General features: G+C 38.7%; 1 protein-coding gene across 1 annotated transcript; it reads right to left on the bottom strand.

Moving 5' to 3' along the window:
* Nucleotides 1–1,296: 1,296 nt before the first annotated feature.
* LOC137713097 (pyrroline-5-carboxylate reductase) lies at nt 1,297–5,617 on the bottom strand. Its single transcript, XM_068452353.2, has 7 exons — nt 5,304–5,617; nt 5,166–5,214; nt 4,851–4,942; nt 3,058–3,130; nt 2,137–2,257; nt 1,820–1,925; nt 1,297–1,629 (listed from the first exon to the last, which is right to left on the bottom strand). Exons 1-7 carry the CDS (start codon nt 5,499–5,501, stop codon nt 1,441–1,443), a joined length of 828 nt encoding a protein of 275 aa, XP_068308454.1. The 5' UTR covers nt 5,502–5,617; the 3' UTR covers nt 1,297–1,440.
* Between the last annotated feature and the right edge of the window lie 19,554 nt (nt 5,618–25,171).

Below are 25,171 nucleotides of genomic sequence, written 5' to 3'. Positions count from 1 at the left end.
GCAATAATTTATTCAAATTCAACAACTAGAGTTGAAAACATCAAAATGTAGTTTAATTCAATTAATCAAAAAATTTTAAGTATAAACTTAAAACTAATACTTTATTGAGGGGGTTTTATTTACCTTCTTCGGTTTGAGATAGTATATGAGTATGACTTGACACTGTTCATTTAAAAATAATTTTTTGCAAGGCTATAATTTTGAACATGACTATATTTAGCCATTTTTATTTCGATTAAAGGACATAGATTTCAACTTGAGTGCAAAGGGAATGTGTATAATTAGAGTGCATGTGGCAACAGAAACTAACAAATCAATCAAGCTGGATTAGCTTGGCTTTAAGCCTGGCAAACAAGTCATGTTTGTCGTATTCATATCATTTTTGTGTAATGCATGTTATGTGAACAGGTCGTGTCGTGTCATATCCATTATCATAACAGGTTCTTAAAGGGTCGTATCATTTTACCTGTTAAAATTAACAGGCAAAATGACCCGACCTGATAAGACCAGTTAAGAAAATAGAAAATTAAAATTAATGGGTTGTCTCAAACTTTGTTCTTCATTATATCTCACTATTGTCGTTAATGGTTATTTCTCATTCTTTATTGTCGTCTCTATAAATTCAAGTATGATTAAACTGAAATGTACCACCATTCTTTAAAAATAAACATTGACATGTACTAACACAATTTATTCTCAAATTGCCACATAAATATATTTATAATGTGTTTTTTTAGTAATTTAAAATTATTAAATTAATATTTTTCTTATCGTTAACGGGTTACCCACGTGTATGCCTAAACCAACCCGTTATCTTAACAAATGCTTATCGAGTTATACGATAACAACCCAATTTGTTAACGTGTAGCCCCAAAACTTATTAATTTCGTGTTGTTTCGTATCGAGTTATATGGTCGTGTACGAAATTGTTAGGCCTACCTAGCTCAAACTAAGCAGGATAAAAATAGTAAAGTGTTTGATACAGTGCTAAATTAGGTCTCAGAGTAAAATATTTTAAAACCCATGTTTTTAAAATTATGAAACAAATACAACGCCATATTGAATGCAAGATTTTCAAGGCTAACTACCTTTGAAATCAATCATAACTCCTCATTGCTAAATCAATCATAACTCCAAGATGCAACCTTTGAAATCTCATGGCCGACCCTAGGTTGGTTTAGGCACTACAACCTAGGGTCGGCCATGAAATAACATGTTGGCCGGGAAAAGTCTCAACTCTAATCGCTGACATGAGCCTGAAATTGCATCCGTGGCGCTACGGTAATGAACACAAAATCAATAAGATGAGTTTATTATTACTAATCTTATTTTACCTCTGGAAACGATTTGTTTTCTCCCCAAGCTATGGAAGAGAACAAAAACTGGTTTTCATTGCGATGACAGGAATACGTGCTGAAATAAGAATGTCACTATCTATGTCTAGCTCTTCGAAAATTCTTGGCTGCGCTTGGCAGCAGCGACGACCGCATTCATCAATATTCCACGGAATCCACCCTTCTCCAGCTCATGAATGCCGGCAATGGTAGTTCCACCAGGTGATGTTACATCATCTTTTAGCTGACCTGGATGCTTCCCAGTATGACAAGCCATAGATGCTGCTCCGAATACCTGGCAAAAGACGCAAAGAATCGGACCTCCTCACAACTCGGAATTGAAGAGAAACAAATCGACAAAATGTTGATGAAACCGAGATCTATACTGTTAAAGTTTGTGAGAAATAGAGACACATTGTGTGATGGTTTGATGATGCAAATGACTTCTTGATTACTAAACCAGCAAACAATACAAACAGACTTACAGTTTGAGATGCTAGACCCAATGCAAGTTCTCGAGGTAGACCTGCAGCAACTCCTCCATCTGCCAAAGCCTCTATCGCCAAATATATATATGCAGGACCACTGCCACTGTATGTTTATAAAATGTATTAATCAACCCACAATTTATGAGTCCACCTCTCACGTTACAGGTACAATTATTGGGACAAAACTTAATGGTTGACGAACCCAAAAACTTCTCTGTAAGCTAGGGTGCCAGGGTACTTTAAAGGCAAAAAAATGACTCTAATTTCAGTGGTGAAGGGATCAGAATCATTTTATGATAGACAAAGTCACATACCTCAGGCCAGTAACTGCGTCAAAGTATTTTTCATCAGCTTTCCATGTCTTGCCTATTGATCCAAATACTTTAGCTATGAGGTCCCCATCTTGTTCTGTTGCACCTCCTCCCAAGCTCAAAACTATTTCACCAGAAGATAGAGGCGTGTGAAATTTTTCATCCATTATACAAATATTGGCACACCAAATTACAAATAATATGAAAACAAACCAAGGAAAATGCACATAAGATAGAGGGAGACTTGAGGAATTCTAAAATACATTGACTAAACATAACTAATCAGCATTTCACAAGTCTTGTCACGATCACATGTCATAGCAGCATGATCTACAGTGGCCAGATATCATATTCCAAGCTTTTATCTAATTAATACTAAAAATATACTTTTCTTCAGTATGCAAAAAGTTGATATTTTATATAGGGAGTTCTATAGGCGAGAGAAAGTATTAACATAAAGCTTATATTGGGAGAGTTCTAAAGAAGAGAGAAAGTATTAACATAAAGCTTATAAAGGGAGAGTTCTTTAGGCGAGAGAAAGTATAACATAAAGCTTAGTAAATATTACTTTAGAATGGCTCGACAAAAACAAAATATAATTTTAGAAAGAAAAAAAAATCCTACCAACCTATTAACAACATAAACGGCCACTATATCCTAAATTTTAGTTTTTTTTTTTTCCTCAAAACGAGCCATTGGCAAGGAATTGATGCACGGAATCTGCTGCTATTGAAAGAATTACCGGCTTTCACTGAAAAGCTGATAACTATATGGACCATATAATTGTATGTTAGCATTGTACATGTTAACTTAAACAAATCACACTGTAGCAAGCACAGTTTACAGGCCATAAAGAAGACGATTATCATACATTTTTAACATTCAATATGAAAGACTAAAATATTAAAAGGATAACCGAAGTACCTGAAGCTGCTGCACCGACAGCTGAAGGAGTATTTGGCATCACCCTAATAAATCGGCTGTGACCTGCCCATTCCTGAAAAGGTTGGAACAATTTTGTTGAAAAAATAGTTGAAAAACTGGACATCAAGAAAGACAGAAAAGGATGTGCTCATACAAGTAGGTATTACAGAACTTAGAGAACAGAGGTCAAGAAATAGCAAGAGATAGTAGGTACAATATATTGTAGTTATAAGAATTCACATTATTATTTGCAAAGTATAAACTGATAAAATTATTTATTCCAAACAAATTAGAAACTTGAAAGTCATTTCCTGGATCACGCCTCCCTGGTAGCATTAAGAGCTTCCAACCCAATAATTATTTAGAGATAAATGGACCAAAACAAATTATTCTGTTCCTGAAATCACAAAAGTAGAAACCCCAAATTACTAAAATGGCTCTAGATATTTGGAAAGTCAAGGGATAAGAAACTTCAGTTTTCATTACTGTGTAGTCACAATTTGAAGGGTGAAAACAGGTTAAATTTAGGAGTGGCTAACTGTTGTAAGTGTAGGCAATTGATTCACGTTGTGGAAAGAGAGAAATGCCTTGTCAATATCTCTCAGAGTCAGCAATGTTATTGTAAAAACAGCAACATACTCTTTCTGGTTGTTGGCACATTCAAAAATGGGATTAATGACTATTACACTGTTATTGACACTGACTTGCAAGGAAAGCAAAGGAGGAGAACTGCATGTCCCCAAAATTTAATTCAATAACGGATGATAAGGTGATGACATTTGATGCACACATGATATATTGCTCTTCCAGTTCATCAAATATAGTGTGTATGTTTTGTTTTATTTATTGCTATTTTATCCTCTATATAGTTAACCGACTTCACATTTCTCCAAAATAAAAAAGCCCATCCTACTTTGTTTTCTATGTCTACAATTTGGTGAAGAGTAGCATCATATTTTCCATTCACTTGACACTGCAAGGAAACCAAACGTGGAACAGAACAATAGATATATTCATCTATGGAACTAGACAAAGAAAAGAGCGACTCTTGATGTTCTTTGGGAACAAATGTCCTCTTTTACTGTCATCTTCTAATCAGATCCATAGGGCAGAGGCAGAACTAAGAATTCGCTCGGCAGTCAAAAAGATTACATAAGCATGAAAGACTGACATTAGCCCATCCCAGCTCTTTCGTCCTCCCTTTTCCCCTTTGCAAAAAGTTAATTTCTGACTCTCTGCCATTCTGCGACCACACCCTCTGACCCAGCCCTCTCATAGTCAATCTAGAGAGTTGCAAAAGGGCAGGGATGCAAAAGAGGGTTGGCCTGTGTTGAATAACAGAGAATAAGGGGAGCTAATTTTACTGGAAGAAGGGGTACGGCTAGCCAATGTGCTTGCAATAATGTGTTAAAAAATAAAGTTATACATGTAATATTCAGTTATAACCACACAAACTCTTAGCTATGCCTTGCATTGCGTATTTTTCTTGTTTCCGCTTGCCTTTTTGTGCCCGACAACCATGTTAATCTTTTCTTACGTAGTACTCAGAATAGAGCTTATTCAACAACTTGGTTATTCTATGTGCAACACTGGAATCAGCAGTTGACACATGTAAAATGCTTAGAAAATGATTTCATTTTCCTTTCGGATTCCTTTCAGAAGCTGAATAGAAAACAATGAAAATTGACACACTAAAATTGGAAGATAGAGGTTCAAAAATGAAATACAGAGTGTTTTTGGCCAATCCATACAGTCAATGTGGATAAAAGCAAGAAGAGTTGTAAGTGAGAGACCTGCAGATCTTTCAATTTGACACCAGCAGCAATTGAAACAAGCAGCTTCTTCCTGGAAAGCAGCGGCCTCAACTGCAAAACTACATCTTTAACTGCACGAAATCAAAACCGCGACGATATCATTATCTAGTAAACAATCGCAAAATCACCACCAAAACATTCATGCCCATATACCTCTACAATCAACCCAAATTATTTCAATCGTCCAACACCAAAATAAAAAATAAATTAAAAAACCAATATATAAGAACAATCAAATCCTCCAATTAAAATCATTTTTCCAAACAAATCCGAGATAATGGAAAGTGGAAATACCAACTTGAGGTTTGACCGAGAAAATGACGACGTCACTCTCTTCGACCACCTGCAACGACACAACTTCAGTCACTCGGCCAATTAGATACAGAGAAGTGTAAAAACAGGGAAAATGGGAGGGCGGGAAAGGGGTCGAACGTCGTCGTTTTTGGAGTGGAGATGGACTCCGAAGGACTCGAAGGCTTGGCGTCGACTGGCGTCAGGGTGGAAGGTAGCGATGCGATTGGGAGGGAGAACGCCCGATTGGACGATTCCTCTGGCGATGCTCTCGGCCATTTTACCAGCTCCGATAAACCCTAGCTTGTATGTTTCCGTCGGGATGGGTACCGCCTCCATGGCTGCAATGCGACGCGGTATCGTTGCTAAGTCCTCTGATTCAGTTTGCTAAGTAGAGGCAGAGGCCCGAGGGAGGGAGAAAGTAGTTTTTTTTTTATTTTTTTATTTTTGTAACAAACATACCAACGGGAAAAAAGTGGACTTAGCATTACAAAATTACATGTCAATAATATAATTTAAATTTATTTTAACGGGATATCGAACTTAATATATCTCATATATAAAGTAAAATAAAATATAATTAGACGTAGTTCTTAGCGGCATCGCTAGTTTGTTGTTTGTTTGTTTGTTTTGGAATGATCCTCCAACCCAAAACAAAAGGAAATTTGATTTGATATTGGATTAATGGATTGGATGCCACGTGAAAGCATGGGTATTGGTGGGGCGATGATGTGTGACACGTGTCGTATTGTTTGATGTTGGATTTAAATATCAAGTATGCTTTTCATCTGACGTGTGAAGAAAGTAAATTGATCGATTTTCTTTCCTTAATTTTCGTATTTTAAAAGTGTTTAATTTCCTTCAGTCTCCCATTTTTATTGAACAATTATTATGGCATGGTTGTTAATTATTAATTTTTCTTCTTGCCATTTAGTATTACGATCTAATAGTATTCATATTCACTGGTAAGTACGAGATCTTAGGTTTAATTTTCGCCAAAGGTAAATTTGAACCACATTACTGGTAACCCATTGTAAGGCTTAGCACAGTCTCTGACCTCCTTAGTGTAGATAATTTCGTTTGTTAAAAAAAAAAAAAAAAACTATTAATTTTTAGTTCTTAACTTCCATCTTTGTATATAGAGGAATTGATGATAGATGGAGAATGCAAGTGGATAGTAACTCAGTTAGTTAAGAGTATTTGTCTTTGCTCCTAAGGTTCAGTATTCAATTCTCCCCTTTGTGTAATTTAAATGAATGTAATGTAGATTATCCTATTAAAAAGATGGGGAGAGAATAGTAGTAGATTTATAAAAAAAAATGTGTAGAGAATAAATCAAGTAGGTGAGAGATTCAGTATCAACTCGCCCTCAACCCTTAGATTAATAGGGCAGACCCCACATCTAATAGTTGGGTAGCACTAGACAACCACCTTAAAGGTAGATGACTAAACAAAATGATCATCAAATGTCTTAATATTTGAGCATTTCAACTTGTTGTCAACTAATTTTGAGGTGAATACTCCAACTTAACATGGTGTTAGAGTAAAAGACCTACAATTATTTTTGTAATATTTCTTTAAAATAATCAACTTCACATGGCATTCAAATATACATTCAAGCACTAGGCAATGACTCAAACAAGGAGCAACATGTTACAATTTTCTGTGAATGGTTAGTCTCCAGCATTCAAATAAAGTTTACATCGTCTTTGTCACGACACCGCAGGCAACCTTACTATGGCTAAAATTAACATGTGGAAAGCAAAGTCATAGGTCAATCTCATGGCTACGCTTATTCGTAACAACAATCTCATTCATCATGCTTGCATGAAATGCACCCTTCTCAAGCTCATGAATCGTGACAATGGTGGTTCCTCCCGGTGAAGCAACTTGATCTTTCAGCTGACCTCAATATTTTCCTGTTTTCATTATACCATGGATACTACTCCATAGAACTTCAACACAAGACAAGACAGATCGAAACGAGAAACTATAAACTAGAGGCTCAGGTTGTAGGCAAAAAGTGTAGCATATCATGAATCTGCCTGACATTTTTGACTTAGAAAAAGGGCTTTGGCTGATAACGGCAACTACTATGATCATGTGGTTTATATACTGCTTATTGTCTATCGAGTGTCCTCCCAATTCTATTCTTTAATAAAAATTTGTAACCGGTTTTGTTCATGTGTATTTCTCTTGTTTTAAACTTTTTATTTCCCAAGTGTCAATAGAGTAGCAAGAAACTTAAACTAAAGGCAAATATGTGCTTCTTAGGTGTTGTGGATGCAAATTTCTGCCATATCTTGATTTGACGAAAATGCATCTGTAAAATAATAACACCTTTTATTAAGACCAAAAGCCTCACGCACCAACGATGAATGGAGGCTTTGGCCGAAGAATCTCCAATGCCAAAGTTAAAATTTTGAAAAGAATGTGTTTAGTAGTTTCTGTGTAACCAATAGCTTAGCATTTTAGTGACATAAAATAGGTATTTATAGGAGGGTGGTCAGCCCTTAGGGTGGAGAATGGCCAGCCATATATGGTGGTATTTGGAGAATAATTGCAAGATATTATGTGAACTAATATCTTGCAATTAACATGGCAATTATTCCTAAATTAAATAGGGAGTTTTGGGAGTTACCTTTTGAATAAAATCAATAAGGGATTGATGAGAGAGATTTGAATAAATACTATATTGATCACCTTTGACTATTCCTTGATTGAGCCGTTATTGTACGTTGCATGCCCGTAGAAATCCCAGTGTACCTCGAGGGTAATTTTGTCATTCTAACCCAAAAGTCCACGTATCACCTCTATAATTTTTTGGATTATTTTTTGCTTCACAAATGCCCCCACATCTAATGGGTTATTCGCAGAAAAGGGTAGTAGGTGTAAAGATCTCCAACTTTAATGCAGATTCCCACTCAGACTTAGAATTAGATTCTTCTAGGAAAGGGAAATAAATCGCCACCAAGGCCTTTTAAGCCTACCTTAAGTAGGGGATTAAATCAACTTCGGAGAGCAATTATTTATCTCTATAAGAAAGAGAGAAAGCTAGAGGATATTTGTTCCCCCTTTCCTATAATTCTTATTTGCTTGCCGTGCAAAGAACTATCTTCCGTTGATTTGTTTTTGGTCTTATCCTTGTCGCACCAAGGTAAGAAAAACTTAATTTTCTTTGTCTTCTTCTTGGGTGGTGCTATCACGGCGTAGTTGTCGAGGTGGTGCGACACGTCTAATGGCAAGGGCAATGAGTCTGCTTAGCAAGGGCTAAGGATATGGTGTGGCAGGGGCCACGGCTTGGCTGGAGCCAATGGCTGGCTCAACATGGGTCGATGAAATGGCGTGGCATGGGCCACGGTTTAGGCTGCTCGACTTGGTTAAAACCAAGGGCCGCTGCATAGATGAGGTTAGGGCTTAAGGCGCTGGTGTGCAATGTTGGTGTGTTAGCTCGCTTACTGGACCTTTAGTTGAGAAGAAATCATTCTGCTACTAAAGAGACGTTAAAGCCTACTACTTTTGCTACTACAATGTCTATGCTGCTTGCCAAGAAGAAAAAAACTGCTTGAGTTTGATTTCTTAGTTTTCGTAGATGGAGTAATCGAGGATAGTGCTGCCAAGATCGGAAATACTGAAGATAATGTGTCGAGTGAGCAAACTGCTGAGTGTGAAGTGGCTGCTGAAGGCATGATGGCTATTGGAGAGCCCAAGGTCATCCAAGCTGTTAAATGAGTAGTCTTCTCTATTTAGCTTGTCTTGGATTTTGGCGACCTTTGTATAAGTTTATCAATTTGCTAGAAATTTAATAAACTGCTTTCTTCGCTTTACTCTATCTTTGTTTTTCTTGAAACTTTGCTTGCTTGAAGCGTACTGCAAAACTTTTAGCCATATAACCTTCGGTCGAACACGCTACTTCGAAAAAGGCTGACGAACCCACGGAGTCACTATGGCCGTGAGTTTTGGCATATTGCAGCGTTGAGCTATTGAGATTATTGTCGACTACTACCTCCCGACCATTTGCTTAGCTGGTATTCGAGTATTCAATCCTATGAGTTGCGTGGCCTGCATCACAACATGATAAAGATCTATAGAATATGAAAATCTTTAACTAATCACATCAAAATAAGTATATATGTGAAAATTCACGAGCAATTTTCCCCCTTCCGTTGAAGAGTAGACCCGGATGGATGACAAAGAATTAGTTTATCCTCTCACAATGGAGAGCAAACCTATATAGGTGTCGAGGAATTGGTTTATCCTCTTGCATAAGAGAGCAGACCTAGATGAGTGTCGGGGAATTGGTTTATCATCTCGCATTAGAGAGTTTACCTAGATGGGTGTCAGGAAATTGGTTTAACCTCTCACTAATTGAGGTTTTCCTTCTTCGTGCTAGAATATGTTTAGTATAATGGCACAAGTAAGGGTGTCGAATCCACAGGGACTAATTGGACCTATATAATCACTTGTTTTGCAAGAACTTTTTACTAGAGAAATAAAACTAATCAATGTAGGCAGATTTGTTGTTGTAACTTGAAAGCATAAGGAAATGAAGTAAACACAAATAAATGAATCAACAACTAATAAAATGAGATAGTACCAATGGAGATGAAGCTAGGGATTCGATTTTACCATTGCTAACCCAAGGCCATGTTTGTTAAATCAGTTTATACTCAGTCATCTACCTATTTCTTGAGTTTGTTTCACTTAGATATGATCAACCATATGATGTGTGGATTTGATCAAATGTCTCTAATCATGAGCCTAATTGTGATGTGCAACTTTGGTTCCTAATCAAGAATATGTAGTGCACAAGAAACTTTCACAAAACCAAAGGGAACACTCAGCAGGATGTTTGCAAAACATTCCCTTCATTCATTCACATATCCACCAAGATTATGCATGATGTGTGCTTTAATCTTGGCTAAACAACCTGTGGTTAATTCAAATGATGATTAAGCATTAAAATCAACACATTAAGTCACAATTAAATCGGAGAATGAAACAAGAAATAGATAGATTAAATGAGAATTCTGAATTAACTACATGGCAATCTTGCAAGGCTACATCGAATCCCTAGAGAGAGATTAGTTACACTTCATGTTTACAAAAGGTTTGACATAAAAATATATAACATGAGTGAACATAGGATTAAGAAGAAAGAACCCTTGAAGCAAAACTGATGTTGAAATCCCTTAAGAGTTGCCTTCGGTGTTGGTGCTCCAAGTGTGTTGTAAATGAAGGTGGAGCGGCTAAGGTTGAATGGTTTCTGCAAATGGGAGAGTGTATGGAATGGAATGAAGCCGAGAAGAGATTGTGTAGAAATGGAATGGGAGCTTGCGGCAAAGGGGAAGATTGGATGTGTTTGTGGTGTCTTGTGTATGAATGCATGGGTTTTTATAGGGGGAATGGGAGAATATGTGGGTGATTGTTTAAGAGTGAATGTGGTTGTTATGATTGAGAGTGCATGTGGATGAAATAATGATGGAAAAAGAGCTAGGTTGTTGGTGTGTGAATGCATGTGTTGAATTTGTGATGCAATGATGAAAGAGCATGTGTGTGTGAATGGTGGTGCAATGATGAAAGAGTAAGTGCATGTGTGTGTGAATGGTGGTGCAATGATGAAATGATGAAGTAGGAAGGTGGAAATGCATGTGTTGAATTGGTGGTGCAATGATGAAAGAGTAAGTGCATGTGTGTGTGAATGGTGGTGCAATGATGAAATGATGAAGTAGGAAGGTGGAAATGCATGTGGCTAAGGGTTGTTGATTGGGCTAGAGGTTTTGCATGGCTCAAATGATTGTTTGATTGGGCTAGGCCCTTTGTTTTATGTCCAAAGTGCATACAAGGCTTTCAAATTCGTCCAACACTTTGGCTCCAAGCATATACTATCCATTCCAAGCCCAATTTTGCTCCAAAATGCTCCAAAATGCATCTTTTTGCTTCCTTAGCCATATGAACCTAAAAACACACGAAAATGGCTTAAACTACTAAAACAACTATGAATTAACAACATAGATGCACGAAAAAAAGCTAAGTAAGTCGCCTAAATATGCTCCTATCACTCACCCTGGGGACAAAACCCAAATAGGTGTCGAGGAGTTAGCTTACCCTATCGCACTAGAAAGTTTACCCAAATAAGTGTTGGGGAATTAGTTTACCTTCTCGCACTGGATAGCAATTAGTTTACCTTCTCCCACTGGAGAGCTTACCCATATGGGTGTCGAGGGATTGGTTTACCCTCTCGCACTAGAAAGCTTACCCAGATGGATGCCGGGGAATTGATTTACCCTCTCGCACTAGAGAGCATACCCAGATGGGTGTCAAGGAATTGGTTTACCATATCGCATTGGAAAACAATTAGTTTAATTTCTCGCATTTGAGAGCTTACCCAGATGGGTGTCGGTGGATTAGTTTACCCTTTCGCACTAAAGAGCATATAAGTCGTTGTCGTTAGCATAACTGAGGAAAGCTAGACTGTTAGACAACTGAAATAATCCTCAGCCTGTGAGGTCTTGTTCGGCAATCTGCTTAAGACTTCGAACTGCTTGTAGAGCCCACGTAAATATGTAAGTGGGAAGCACGGTGTGCTGCTTCCGAACCATCGTGTATTCTTCTAAGGCTTAGTTGATCGTCAACTGAGAATCTGAATGAATTGCAAGCTTCTTCACCGCTAAGTCTTTCACTAATAGGGGTTGTTAGCAAAGCCTCGTATTTTGCCATCTCTTCCTTTGACGAAAATACACCTGCAAAATAATAACATCTTCGATTAAGGCCAAAAGCCTCATGCGCCCATGATGAATGAAGGGCTTTGGCCGAAGAATCTCCGATGCCAAAGTTAGAATTTTGAAAAGAATGTGTGTTAGGAGTTTGCGTGTAGTCAATGACTTAAGACTTTAGTGGGATAAAAGGGGTATTTATTAAAGGGTGGTTGGCCCTTTTGGTGGAGAATGGTCAGCCATATATGGTGGTATTTGGAGAATAATTGCATGATATTATGTGAAATAACATCTTGCAATTAACATGACAATTATTGCTAAATTAAATAGGAAGTTTTGGGAGTTACATTTTGAATAAAATCAATAAGGGATTGATAAGGAGTGATGAGAGGTATTTGAATAAATACCATATTGATCACCATTGACTCTTCCTCGATTGAGCCGTTATTGTCCATTGCATGCACGTGGGAATCCATGTGTGCCTCGAGGGTAATTTTGTCCTTATCACCCAAAAGTTCACATGTCACCTCCATAATTTTTTGGATTATTTTTGGCTCTACAAGTGTTATTGCAGATAAGACAAGTATGAGAAAATCCATATGTTTTTATAACTTCTTAGCTTATAGAAAGCTTCAATTTCAGAAACATGCATCCAATACAACATATAAATCTCTTGCTTGAAAAAGGACAGCATAACAAATGTGAGAACAAGGAATAATTGTAATCTAAAACTACTTCAGCAATGACTGCAGCGGTACAAGGAACTAACAAATCGACCATGACTAGCGCATTCCTGAGTAAAAGATTTGAACAAAGTAATCAAAACATGAAAGTTAACTTTACCCTAAACTAAAATTAATGATATCAGAAAGCTTTTACAAGCACATCACAACAACGTTAGGGTAAGTTCCTTTTTTACTTACTAGATACTTGATTCATCATTTTCATTGTTACTGTGCCTGCTGTATCATAGTAAAAATATACAAGAATGACTTTCAAACATGAACAAAATAGATTTGTCTATCAAGTCATAAAGATTGCTTCTGGAAATTGGTCAAGGAAACATGCCTTTCGATTTATAACAGCACTTATCCACCAAATAAAATTGCAACACTATAACAGGTATATTTTAGCTAAAAAATTCCAATGTTCATAAACTACCTAATGGTCTACGCTGATTCGCAATTAGATAGTAAGCATAACTGATTACTATTGGTTATGGAGAATAGCAATTTAGTAGATCCAATTTAAGAGCCGATGCATAAACTTGCCCTAAAAAACCAGCTTGTAAAGAAAGGGTGCCCATAAAGCTTTTAAACCACTTGAATATATGTTATTTTTCCTGTGTGGGACAATGGGTTCCTAATGTGAAAACCAACAATAGTGTAATTATACAATAGCCCAAGATCAACAAATCAACAAACAAAGGTGTGGAGAAGAACAAGCTAAAAAGATGAATCAAAACACTCCAATTTCTATTTTCTACACAAAAAAGATCTGGCATTGGGAGGATCTGCTCCAACCAACAAGCAAGGCCCATAACGAATTTAAGGGGTGAACAACATATATGTTGCATGAGTTTCTCTCTCTGTTTGATTTTATCATTCTTCCAAATAACTCTAGGATGATCAATTCTTGTTTAAAAGTTTTGGTTTTAGATACTTGGATGTTGGTTAATTATATTTATTATTACTGAAGATTTGCGCAAGTGTATGTTGAACAAGATCATCTCACTAGCTATAGGTAATATTCTTTTTCTCTTAATTATTTATTGATTCGGATCAAATTTTGATCAAGTTCCAAATTAGACTTGTGAATGAACTAGAACTTGATCAAAATTTGATCCGAATCAATAAATAATTAAGAGAAAAAGAAGAATACCTACAGCCAGTAAGATGACCTTGTTCAACATACATTTGCACAAAACTGCAACAACAATAAACATAATTAATTAGCATCCAAGTATGTAAAACCAAAACTTGTAAACAAAGAATTGATCATCCTAGAACTATTTTGAAGAATGATAAAATCAAACAGAGAAAGAAACTCATGCAACATATATGGTGTACTGTGACTACCCGTCCCAATTGTCATTATAATTTTCTCCTCGAGTATGTGAGATGACGATTTTGCCCTCGGTGGCTTAGTGACGTGGATGTACATATGCAGTTTTAAATAATCTTCCTCGCTATCATAATTAAATCGTACTCAACGTCATGAGCGCGTCGGTGCGAGTTAAGGTCGAATTGGATTCCTAATGAAAATGTTACAACAATTAAAGAATGAGTTAGGGTAGAAATATATTGTTGGGTTAACTATATTTTATTCACTAATCAATTAGTGCCTGTCATGTCTAGCCCAATCAGATTTTAGGTTGAATTGTTAATTTCCTTAGGCTAATTGGAACCTAAAACTCTCTCTCTTTCTTTTTCTCACGGCAGCCCAATCAGGGCCTTACTTCTTTTTTTTTTTTGGCCAATCCGTGACCACACACATACATGTACACACACACACACGTATCCATGACCCTCTCATTCTTTCTCGATTCTTCTTTCCGACTGTACAACCGTGACGGCCAGCACGTCTCAACTTCGATCAGGGTGTGTCATGTTCACCCCTTAAATTCGTTATGGGCCTTGCTTGTAGGTTGGGATACATGAACATGAAATTAGAGATTGCGAGCGTGCCACTACTAGTTTTCACTAATAGATGGTGAGTGTGTGATAGAAATTTCACTATTTAGCTTCTAACAAATAGATTGCGTCATTAGGTGAGAGTGGCTCAACTTTATATTCTTTCTTTGCCTTGCTTATTAACGACTTTACATATGTAAAAAAAGGAGTTTAGGTGGCTTACTTCGATTTTGAGAGAGTTGAGATAATGTAAACTACTACTTGATATTGAGAGGAAATTAGAGAAGCAATGATTTAAAGAGGATTACTTGTGAAGACATAAGCTATGATGAACTGAAAAGGAGCTTGCTAAATTGAATAAAGCTTTGAATAGAGAGGATGCCGTTATTGGATTTTGAGAAGTGTTGTTTGTTGGATTGAGTGTCTTTTTTCCCCCTTACTCTTCTATTTATAGTGCTCCACAAACCCCTAGCCTTCATCATCCTCACCAAAATATCTTCTTTTGTGGACTATAATCAAGAATGCCTCACCACCACATGATTTTTAACCATAACTTGACAAGTTTTCCCCTAAGGCTATAAGAGCATCTCCACCTATCCCCCAATTGTCCTTTCAATTATGTTGAATTGCCCCAAATCCAAAAAAATTTGTTCCAACAGAGGAAAAATTGGACGGCGTTTGGGCCTATAAGGTTGTTGTCCCCTCAACTACCCATGCTGAAGCTGCATAGGCTTGCGCCTATTAGCTACAGAAATTGCCACTGTGTGACCCACCTACGTGCACAACCTAGAGGTGCTGCCACCCCGCTCTTGCTTTCACAATCATTGAATTTTCGACATTAGAAAATTAAAATTTTTAGATTGTGCCACATGGCACAATCTGGTGCCTTTGATTTAAAAAAAAAATTTGAAAATGACACACCTCAACCTAAATCTAGGCATGTCGGCTGTCACATGATGGTGACGTAGCCATGTGCGTAGTGCGAAAGTGACAGTGATATGAAGATGCGAGAAATCAAAAAACCAATTAACTAATGCACACAAGACAAGTAAATAAGTGCGGGAATAAGTGTTAAGAGTGTAGATACACATAGTCAGAGCGTAGGTGCCAAGACGCAGTCCAGCAAGCTAAATACTAATTATACAGGGTATGAAAGAAAACACTACATTGATGGATGTCTGTCAAAACCGCCGTAGAGTCCTCATGAGCCACCAACACGTACTTCTATCTAGAACCTGGAGGGGCGCAAAACAGAAAACGTGAGTGGGCAAAAACAAAGCTTTTCAAAACCATTTCTCTTTCCAAAAGTAACAACCCCTCACCGTAAAACCCGTATAGTTTCCCAGAAAATAAAAATACATACGTATATAAAAATCACGCTCGAGAGTAGTGAAACTTAAATATATGCCATGTTAAGTATCCCAGTTGGAAATAAGTAACTAGGTGAAATAAATTAATGTAAAATGATATGTCAGCTGGAGTCACCTAACGTGACCTATACGACTGAACCTATAGCTCATCAAATATGCCTGCACATGAGTCGGAACCAGCTATTATGGTCTACATGACAGGGCTGGGTGTAAATAAGTACGCTCAAGTGGTACAATCATGTGAAGGTTGTACGAATAATTCCGGATCACCTACAAGTCGGAACAACCTAATGTGGTATGTACAACAGTGATGTGCACCAAACTTGGATCCAAGGTAGGCGTGCGGTGTGGAAGGTGAACATCACGTGAAGGACTGTGCCCTGGCCACGGATGCGAGCACTAGCACCGGGGTATAGGATAATGAGTTCTAAATACGTCTACGTATAACCACAAACAATGCATCTACTATCATCAATATATATATATATATATATTCACATAAAGCTTACCTGAGTGTCCGCAACATCAAGCAACAATATGCATATCTATACTAATGCATACTCTAAAGCATAATGCAATTGACATGGCATTTAAAACGTAATTTCATTTAAAACAAATTTCTGGGAAAACGCAAAGCATATATACGTAAATATAGAAAACCAAAAGCCCACTCACTGATATGTAGTTGGATCATAACCCCCGAGTCTCGCCTGACTGGGCTCGTCCTCCGAAAACGTCTCACCTATATGTGAAATATCTATTTTAACATTAATTTTAAGTACATAACCAAAATCGTGTAACAACTTCTCAAACATTGCTTAATTGGGGTGTTTGATATACCATCGTGGCATACTCAACACCACGAGCATCCCCATATTTTTAGAATAATTTTCTGACGTCCCACGCACCCTCACGCGCTGCCCACGTGTAGGCACGTGCCTGGCACACGGACGGAATTTTAAACGCCGTTAGGGAATATTCCGCTAAATAATAGGATATTCCGTTAACTTTACCTATTATGCTAAATAATAGAATATTTCGTTAACTTTACCTAACGCCGTTAGTATGTTCCATCAAAGTTGACGGAATATTCCCCTTCCTTCTCTGGTGGTTCGCCGGATTCTGGCGCCGATCGCCGTTACGTCGCCGGAAACTAGAAAAAATTCAAATTTAATATCTCACTCAAATCTCAACCAAACTTCACAAACTTTACATGGATTTGAAACCCTGAATGTGTAGAACATGTTCTTACCACTTTGAAGTCCTAAAACTGACAAGGACTAGTCGAAAAATCCTTCGATATTCCGGTCAAAACTATAACTCGAGGAACTGACCAATCCCGACGTCCAAAACCTTCCAAAACTTCTCTATGATCTATTCGAAGTTGTTTTAAGACTCCCTTGAGCCCTGAAACTCCATGAAACGTCCACGATCATGATGGAGTAAAAGAGCACCTTGCCGGAGCTCGCGAGTTCCTGGGTTTTCAAGGTTCTTTCACAAAATTAAGCGTATGATTAGGTTCCTGACCTTGCGAGGAACTCGAAAGTGACCTCCACTAGTTCGATCTATGCAAGATGAAGATGGTTAGGTGTGTGTGTATACGGACTGGACGAACGAATGAAAGATCGAGAGAAATGATGAGGGTATGTATGTGTGTGTGAGTGTGTCCGTGTGGTCCGAATTGGGCATAGATAAAAGGGATCTTAAGCCCTAATTGGGCGGCATGTTTAGGGCTAACAATTGACCCCAAAACAAACCTAAAATTCTAATTGGACCCAAGAAAGTAGGAGGTGTGGTGATTGGTTCATTTCCTTCGCCCAATTACACAATCGTTTATTCGTAATATTTTCGTTACGAACCCAACTTGGCCCTAAATCATAATTACGTCAACGGAAAAAATAATTTAAAACCATATACGTACATTCACGTCAATACGACTCGATGGTATAATCGTCATTTTCACACAAAGCCCAATTACACAATCATTTATTCATAATATTTTGGTTACGAACCCAACTCGGCTCTAAATCATGTCAACACTCTTGTGACATCGAGTATGATTTAATTACGTTAACAAAAATAATAATTTAAAACCATATACGTACATTCACATCACTACGACTCGAGGGTATAATCATCATTTTCACACAATCGAGGATAAAATATATATTAATTCGGGATGGGTCGTCACAACCTACCCCCTTTATAAAATTTCGTCCCCGAAATTTCTTTACACTAACATAAAAAACCACTAATATCCATAAAATAAGCGTGGATACATATCTCACATATGATCTTCCATCTCCCAAGTGGCTTCCTTCACCGAGTGGTTCCTCCACAAAACTTTCACCATGCGTACAGTTTTGTTCCTAAGAACCTTATCCTTCCAGTCTAAAATTGTCACTAGTTCCTCATCATATGTCAAGTCTGGATTAATTTCCAAAGGCTGAGGAGGTATCACGTGTGATGGATCGAAGACATAATGACGAAGCATAGAAACATGAAAAACATCGTGCACCCGTTATAATTCTGGAGGTAACTCAAGTCTGTAGGCGACTTCACCGACTCGCTCAGTGATTTGGTACGGTCCAATATAGCGAAGACTTAACTCACCTTTCTTACCGAATCGTACAACGCCCTTCCACGGGGATAGCTTCATAAATACCCAATCTCCAACTTTATACACCCTATTAGTGGCGTGTTTATCAGCAAGGCTTTTCTGTCGATCATGGGCCGCTTTTAGGTTAGCTTTAATTACGTGAATATTCTGGGTAGTCTCATCAACAATCTCTGGGCCCACTAACACCCTCTCACCAACTTCTAACCAACAAAGAGGAGTACGACATGATCTACCATAGAGTGCCTCAAAATGTGACATACCGATACTAGAATGGTAGCTGTTATTGTAGGCAAACTCAATTAAATCTAAACGCTTATGCCAAGCGTCGCCAAACTGCAATACTGAAGATCTTAGCATATCTTCTAGTGTTTGGATAGTTCTCTCAAATTGCCCGTCTGTCTGTGGATGATACGCCGTACTATAGAGCAATCTCGAACCAAGAGCTTCCTGGAAAGCCACCCAAAACTTAGAAGTGAACTTAGGATCCCGATCAGAAATAATACTAACCAAAACCCCGTGGTATTTAACAATCCCTGATATAAATAACTCAGCTAATCGGCTTAAAGAATAGTTCTCTCGCACTAGTATAAAGTGTGCTGACTTAGTAAGTTGATCCACTATCATCCAGATGCCATCGTAACCATTTTGCGTACGAGGAAGCTTGTACACGAAATCCATAGTAATATTTTCCCATTTCCACTGGGGAGCAGGAAGTGGCTGCATCAGTCCAAAAGGCTTTTTCCTCTCAGCTTGACTTGCTGACAAATTGCACACATACTCACGTATTCAACAATCTCTCTTTTCATTATAGGCCAATAGTAGAAAGGTCGAATAGTGTGATACATCTTGGTACTCTTAGGATGCATCGCATATGCCGATATATATGCTTCATCGAGAATATCTTTCTTTAGTTCTTCAATATTTGGCACGTACATTCGACTTCCCTGCATAAACATGCCATTAGATTCCTGAATTCTAAGATCTTTCTTCTTTCCTCATGATACTGCCTCGGCTAATTCCTGAGATTCCTTATCTTCTGCTTGAGCTTCTAGCAACCAATCAATTAAAATCGATCTGATATGGAAACTAGCAAGTAAAGCTTCTTCCCGATCTATCACTTCCAAATCAACTCCAGTAGATCTCAATTTTGTGAGAAGAGGGATATGGCAAGCATAAAAAGCATTAATATGGCCTTGAGATTTCTTGTTAAGTGCATCTACCACCACATTTATACAACCAAGATGATACTCAATTGTGCAATCATAATCACTGAGTAATTCTATCCATCTCCGTTGTTGAAGGTTAAGATTTTTCTGGGCGAATAGGTATTGGAGGCTTTTATGATCTGTGAAAATCTTGCACTTTTCTCCATATAAATAATGTCTCCAAGTCTTCAGGGCGAAAATGATGGCTGCTAGCTCGAGATCATGGGTAGGGTAATTCATCTCGTGTGGCTTCAACTGTCGCGAGGCATATGCAATCACCCTACCATGCTGCATTAATACGCAACCTAAGCCATTTAAAGAAGCATCATTGTAAATCTCAAAATTACCACTGTCATCTGGAAGCGCCAAAACAGGTGCGTAAGTGAGTTAATACTTTAGTTGCTGGAAACTCCGCTCACAATCATCGTCCCACTCGAATCTAACTTCTTTTCTAGTCAACCTCGTCAGTGGTAACGCTATGGTTGAAAAATCTTTAACAAACCATTGATAATAACCTGCTAAGCCCAAAAAACTTCGTACCTCAGTGACTGCTCTTGGATGCTCCCAATTTTCAACTACAACTATTTTATATGGGTCCACTTGAATACCCTAGGTTGATATTACATGCCCCAAGAATGCCACTTGATCTAACCAAAACTGACATTTGCTAAACTTAACATATAATTGGTGCTCCCTCAATTTCTTCAAGACCAAATTGAGATGTCAAGTATGCTCTGCCTTAGACTTAGAATACACCAAAATATCGTTAATAAAAACAATAACGAACCTATCAAGGTATGGCTTGAATACTCGATTCATCAGGTCCATAAAAACTACGGGTGCATTCGTTAACCTAAATGGCATCACGAGGAATTCGTAATGACCATATCAAGTCCTAAAAGCCGTCTTAGGTACATCTTCACTTCTAATCTTTAATTGATAATACCCAGATCCCAAATCAATCTTGGAGAACACGTAAGTACCTGGAAGCTGGTCAGATCGATCATTTATACGCAGCATTGGATAACGGTTTTTAATTGTTACCCGATTCAACTGTCGATAGTCTATACACAACCTCAAAGTCCTGTCTTTCTTTCGTACAAATAAAACTAGAGCCCCCCAAGGTGAAGTACTAGGCTGAATGAAACTTTTATCAACCAATTCCTGCAGCTGGGCTTTCAATTCCCTCAACTCCGCGGGAGCCATTCGATGCGGATTTAAGGAAATAGGATATGTACTTGGGAGTAAATCAATAGTGAATTCCATTTCTCTATGTGGTGGTAATCCAGTTAAATCATCCGGAAAAACATCAGGAAAGTGCCTAACTACCCGTACATCCTCCACAAGGTAGGCGTATCCTCATTCAATACCACGTGAGCCAAATATCCCTGACAACCTTTCCTCAATAACCTTTTAGCCCTCACGGCAGAGATAATGCCTTGCCTTAGTCCACTACATATACCCATGTTGGCACGATTGTAATGTAACCAATCCATCTTGGCACGATTGTAATGTAACCAATCCATGCCCAGAATAACATCAAAATCAACGATATCTAATGAAACAAGATTAGCTGACATGACGACGTCCTCTACTAGAACAGCTAACATAACATGTCTCACCTTTAGGCATCGAAAACTCTAACTCATAACCGAGAGTTGTAGGGTAGGGTAGGGTTGCGTTGTTTGAACAAATGTATGAGAAATAACAATGTGTGTGGCATCATAATCAATTAATACTCTAGACAAATGGCCAAGGATATTTAACGTACCTATAATCAAATCGGGGTTGTTCTGAGCATCCTACAATGTGATATGATGAACATGGCCCTGAGGCTGTTGTCGTCCTCCACGACCCCTGTTAGCTTGGTTCCCACGTCCTTGTGTACCTCGTCCCTGACCAGGCTAGTTAGGCTGCCTCGATGATCATGCACTGCTAGAAGCAACCTCCACGTTCTGGGACTGTCCTTTGGAATACCACTGCGATCCACTACCTGAATATGACGTTTAACCTCTTGGATACTGAGCGTAACCGCTCTGATGATACGGATCGTGTGGGTACTGATACCGTCCTCCAGAATATGGAGCTATGTCCCCCTGATAATGATATGCTCCACCATAACTCGTCTGGGTATAAGTACTGGGCTCCGGGACTTGCAAAATAGGAGCTAGTGGTGGCAAGGTTGGTGGCTGGGGCTTCTGCTGATTGGGCACTGAATAGCCCGATGTCCCATCTGGCCATACGTGAAATATCCATTGCTACCTCGCCTACATTCCCTAAAATGACGATTATTGCATCTGCGACACAGTGGGCCACATGAACTGCTAGAATCTCTCTGTCTCTGGAACCGAGAACCTCCTAAAAATCGGCCGCCTTTCCGCTACGCAGTGGAACTCAAACCCCCACTAGAAGAACTAGAACTAGTACCACTTCTCTTAACACTCTGCGTTTTGCGAGGTCCCTGGAATGACTGGCCTTTATCTTTATTATTATTTTTCTTTTGACTATTATCTTTTTCTTCTTCTTTTTCACTGTCACTGGGCATATTTTCATAATCCTCAACCCGCAGTAGAATCTCATAAAACTCCTGATATGTAGAGCAAGGAGTCGTGGTCGCCATAGAACGCCACTTCTTTCGAGTACCCCATTTGAATCGTCGAAGCATCTTAGCAGGATTTTCAGCAATCTCCAGACAATACCGAGACAGATTAGTAAACTTTCTAGAATACTCAATAGCTGACACTTTTCCTTGCTTTAATTGCGAGAATTCTTGCCTCCTACAATCCAAATACTCTGGGCGTACAAATCTCTTCTGGACTAATCGCTTAGAAACCTCCCAATATGCAGCTTCTTCCGGTGACAACTGAAAAGATTCTTGGCTCTACCAGGATGCAGCCTCCTTACCCAAAAACCAAGTGGTCGTCTCAACCCATCTACCCTCACGAAAATTCCCATGTCGCTGCATCACTCGATAGGTTTTCTCAACATGGTTAAGCCACTGTTCGGTTCCCTCGAGTCCCTCATTACCCACAAAATTATTCAACTTTAAGTTATATATAGTCTCCAAGGGAGTTCTCTGGGTGGACGAAGTGAGGACTGAATGGCATTAGTAATAGTCTCCCCAAGTCTCAGAAGAGGTACGTGGCTCTCTATAAGGTGGCATGAGGTGGCATGTAGGACTCTCTATGAGGTGGCAGAAGAGGTATGGTTCTGACATAAGACATCAAAATGATTAGAATACTCACAAAATATGCAGGACTGTCAAACCTAGGCTTTGATGACAAACTAACACACCCCGACCTAAATCGAGGCATGCTGGCCGTCACGTGATGGTGACGTAGCCATGTGCGTAGTGCGGAAGTGACAGTGATATGAAGATGTGAGAAATCAAAAAACCAATTAACTAATGCACACAAGACAAGTAAATAAGTGCGGGAAGAAGTGTTAGAGTGTAGATACACATAGTCAGAGCATAGGTGCCAAGGTGCAGTCCAGCAAGCTAAATACTAATTATACAGGATATGAAAGGAAACCCTACATTGATGGATGTCTATCAGAACCGCAGTAGAGTCCTCGTGAGCCACCAACACACACTTCTATCTAAAACTTGGAGGGGTGCAAAACAGAAAACGTGAGTGAGCAAAAACAAAGCTTTTCAAAACCATTTCTCTTTCCAAAAGTAATAACCCATCACCGTAAAACCTGTATAGTTTTCCAAAAAATGAAAATACATACTATATAAAAATCACGCTCGAGAGTAGTGAAACTTAAATATATGCCATGTCAAGTATCCCAGTATGGACATAGATAGCCAGGTGAATAAATCAATGTAAAATGATATGTCAGCCGAAGTCACCTAACGTGACCTGTATGGTTGAACCTATAGCTCATCAAATATGCCTGCACACGAGTCGGAACCACCTATTGTGGTCTGTACGACAAGGTTAGGTGCAAATAAGTATGCTCAAGTGCTACAATCACGTGAAGGCTGTGCGAATAATCGCGAGTCACCTACGAGTCAGAACCACCTAATGTGGTCTGTACGACAAGGCTGTGCATCAAACTTGGATCCAAGGTGAGCGTGCGGTGCGGGAGGTGAACATCACGTGAAGGACTGTGCCCTAGCCACGGGCAGGAGCACTAGCACTAGGGAGCCGGATAATGAGCTCTAAATGCATCTACATATAACCACAAAGAATGCATCCACTATCATCAAAACATACTCACCTGAAGCTTACCTGAGCGTCCACAGCATCTAGCATCAATATGCATATCTATACTAATGCATACTCTAAAGCATAATGTAATTGACATGGCATTTAAAACGTAATTTCATTTAAAACAAATTTATGGGAAAGTGAAAATCATATATACGTATATATAGAAAACCAAAAGCCCACTCACTGGTATGTAGCTGGATCATGACCCCCGACTCTCGCCTGACTGCACTTGTCCTCCGGAAACGTCTCACCTATATGTGAAATCACTATTTTAACATTAATTTTAAGTACATAACCAAAACTGTGTAACAACTTATCATACGTTGCTCAATTGGGATGTTTGATATACCATTGTGGCCTACTCAACACCACGAGCATCCTCATATTTTTAGAAGAATTTTCCGACGTCCCATGTGCCAGCCATGCGCAGGCATGTGCCTGGCACACGGACGGAATTTTAAACACCGTTAGGGAATATTCTGCTAAATAATAGAATATTCTGTTAACTTTACCTAACGCCGTTAGTATATTCCGTCAAAGTTGATGGAATATTCTCCTTCCTTCTTCGGTGGTTCGCCAGATTTTGGCGCCGATCACCGTTGCTTCGTCGGAAACTGGAAAAAATTTCAAATTTAAATATCTCACTCAAATCTCAACCAAACTTCACAAACCTTACATGGATTTAAAGCCTTGAACGAGTAGAACATGTTCTTACTACTTTGAAGTCCTAAAACTGACGAGAACTAGTCGGAAAATCCTTCGATATTCTGGTCAAAACGGCAACCGAGGAACTGACCTATCCCGACATCCAAAACCTTCCAAAACTTCTCTATGATCTATTTGAAGTTGTTTTAAGACTCCATTGAGCCCTGAAGCTCCATGAAACGTCCACGATCATAATGGAGTAGCAGAGCACCTCGCTGGAGCTCGTGAGTTCCAAGGTTTCCGAGGTTCTTTCACAAAACTAAGGGTATAATTAGGTTCCTGACCTTGCAAGGAACTCGAAAGTGACCTCCATTAGTTCGATCTATGCAAGATGAAGATGGTTGGGTGTGTGTGTATGCGGACTGTACGGACGAATGAAAGATTGAGAGAAAGGATGAGGGTATGTATGTGTGCGTGTGCGCACGCGTGTGGTCCAGATTAGGCATAGATAAAAGGGATCTTAAGCCCTAATTGGGCTGCATGTTTAGGGCTAACAATTGACCCCAAAACAAACCTAAAATTCTAATTGGACCCAAGAAA

Source organism: Pyrus communis, chromosome 14 (genome assembly GCF_041283825.1).
Source record: "Pyrus communis isolate YQ-2024b chromosome 14, ASM4128382v1, whole genome shotgun sequence".
Lineage (NCBI taxonomy): Eukaryota > Viridiplantae > Streptophyta > Magnoliopsida > Rosales > Rosaceae > Pyrus > Pyrus communis.
The sequence above is the reverse complement of the archived record's forward strand: the minus strand, read 5'-3'. Positions and strand labels throughout refer to the sequence as shown.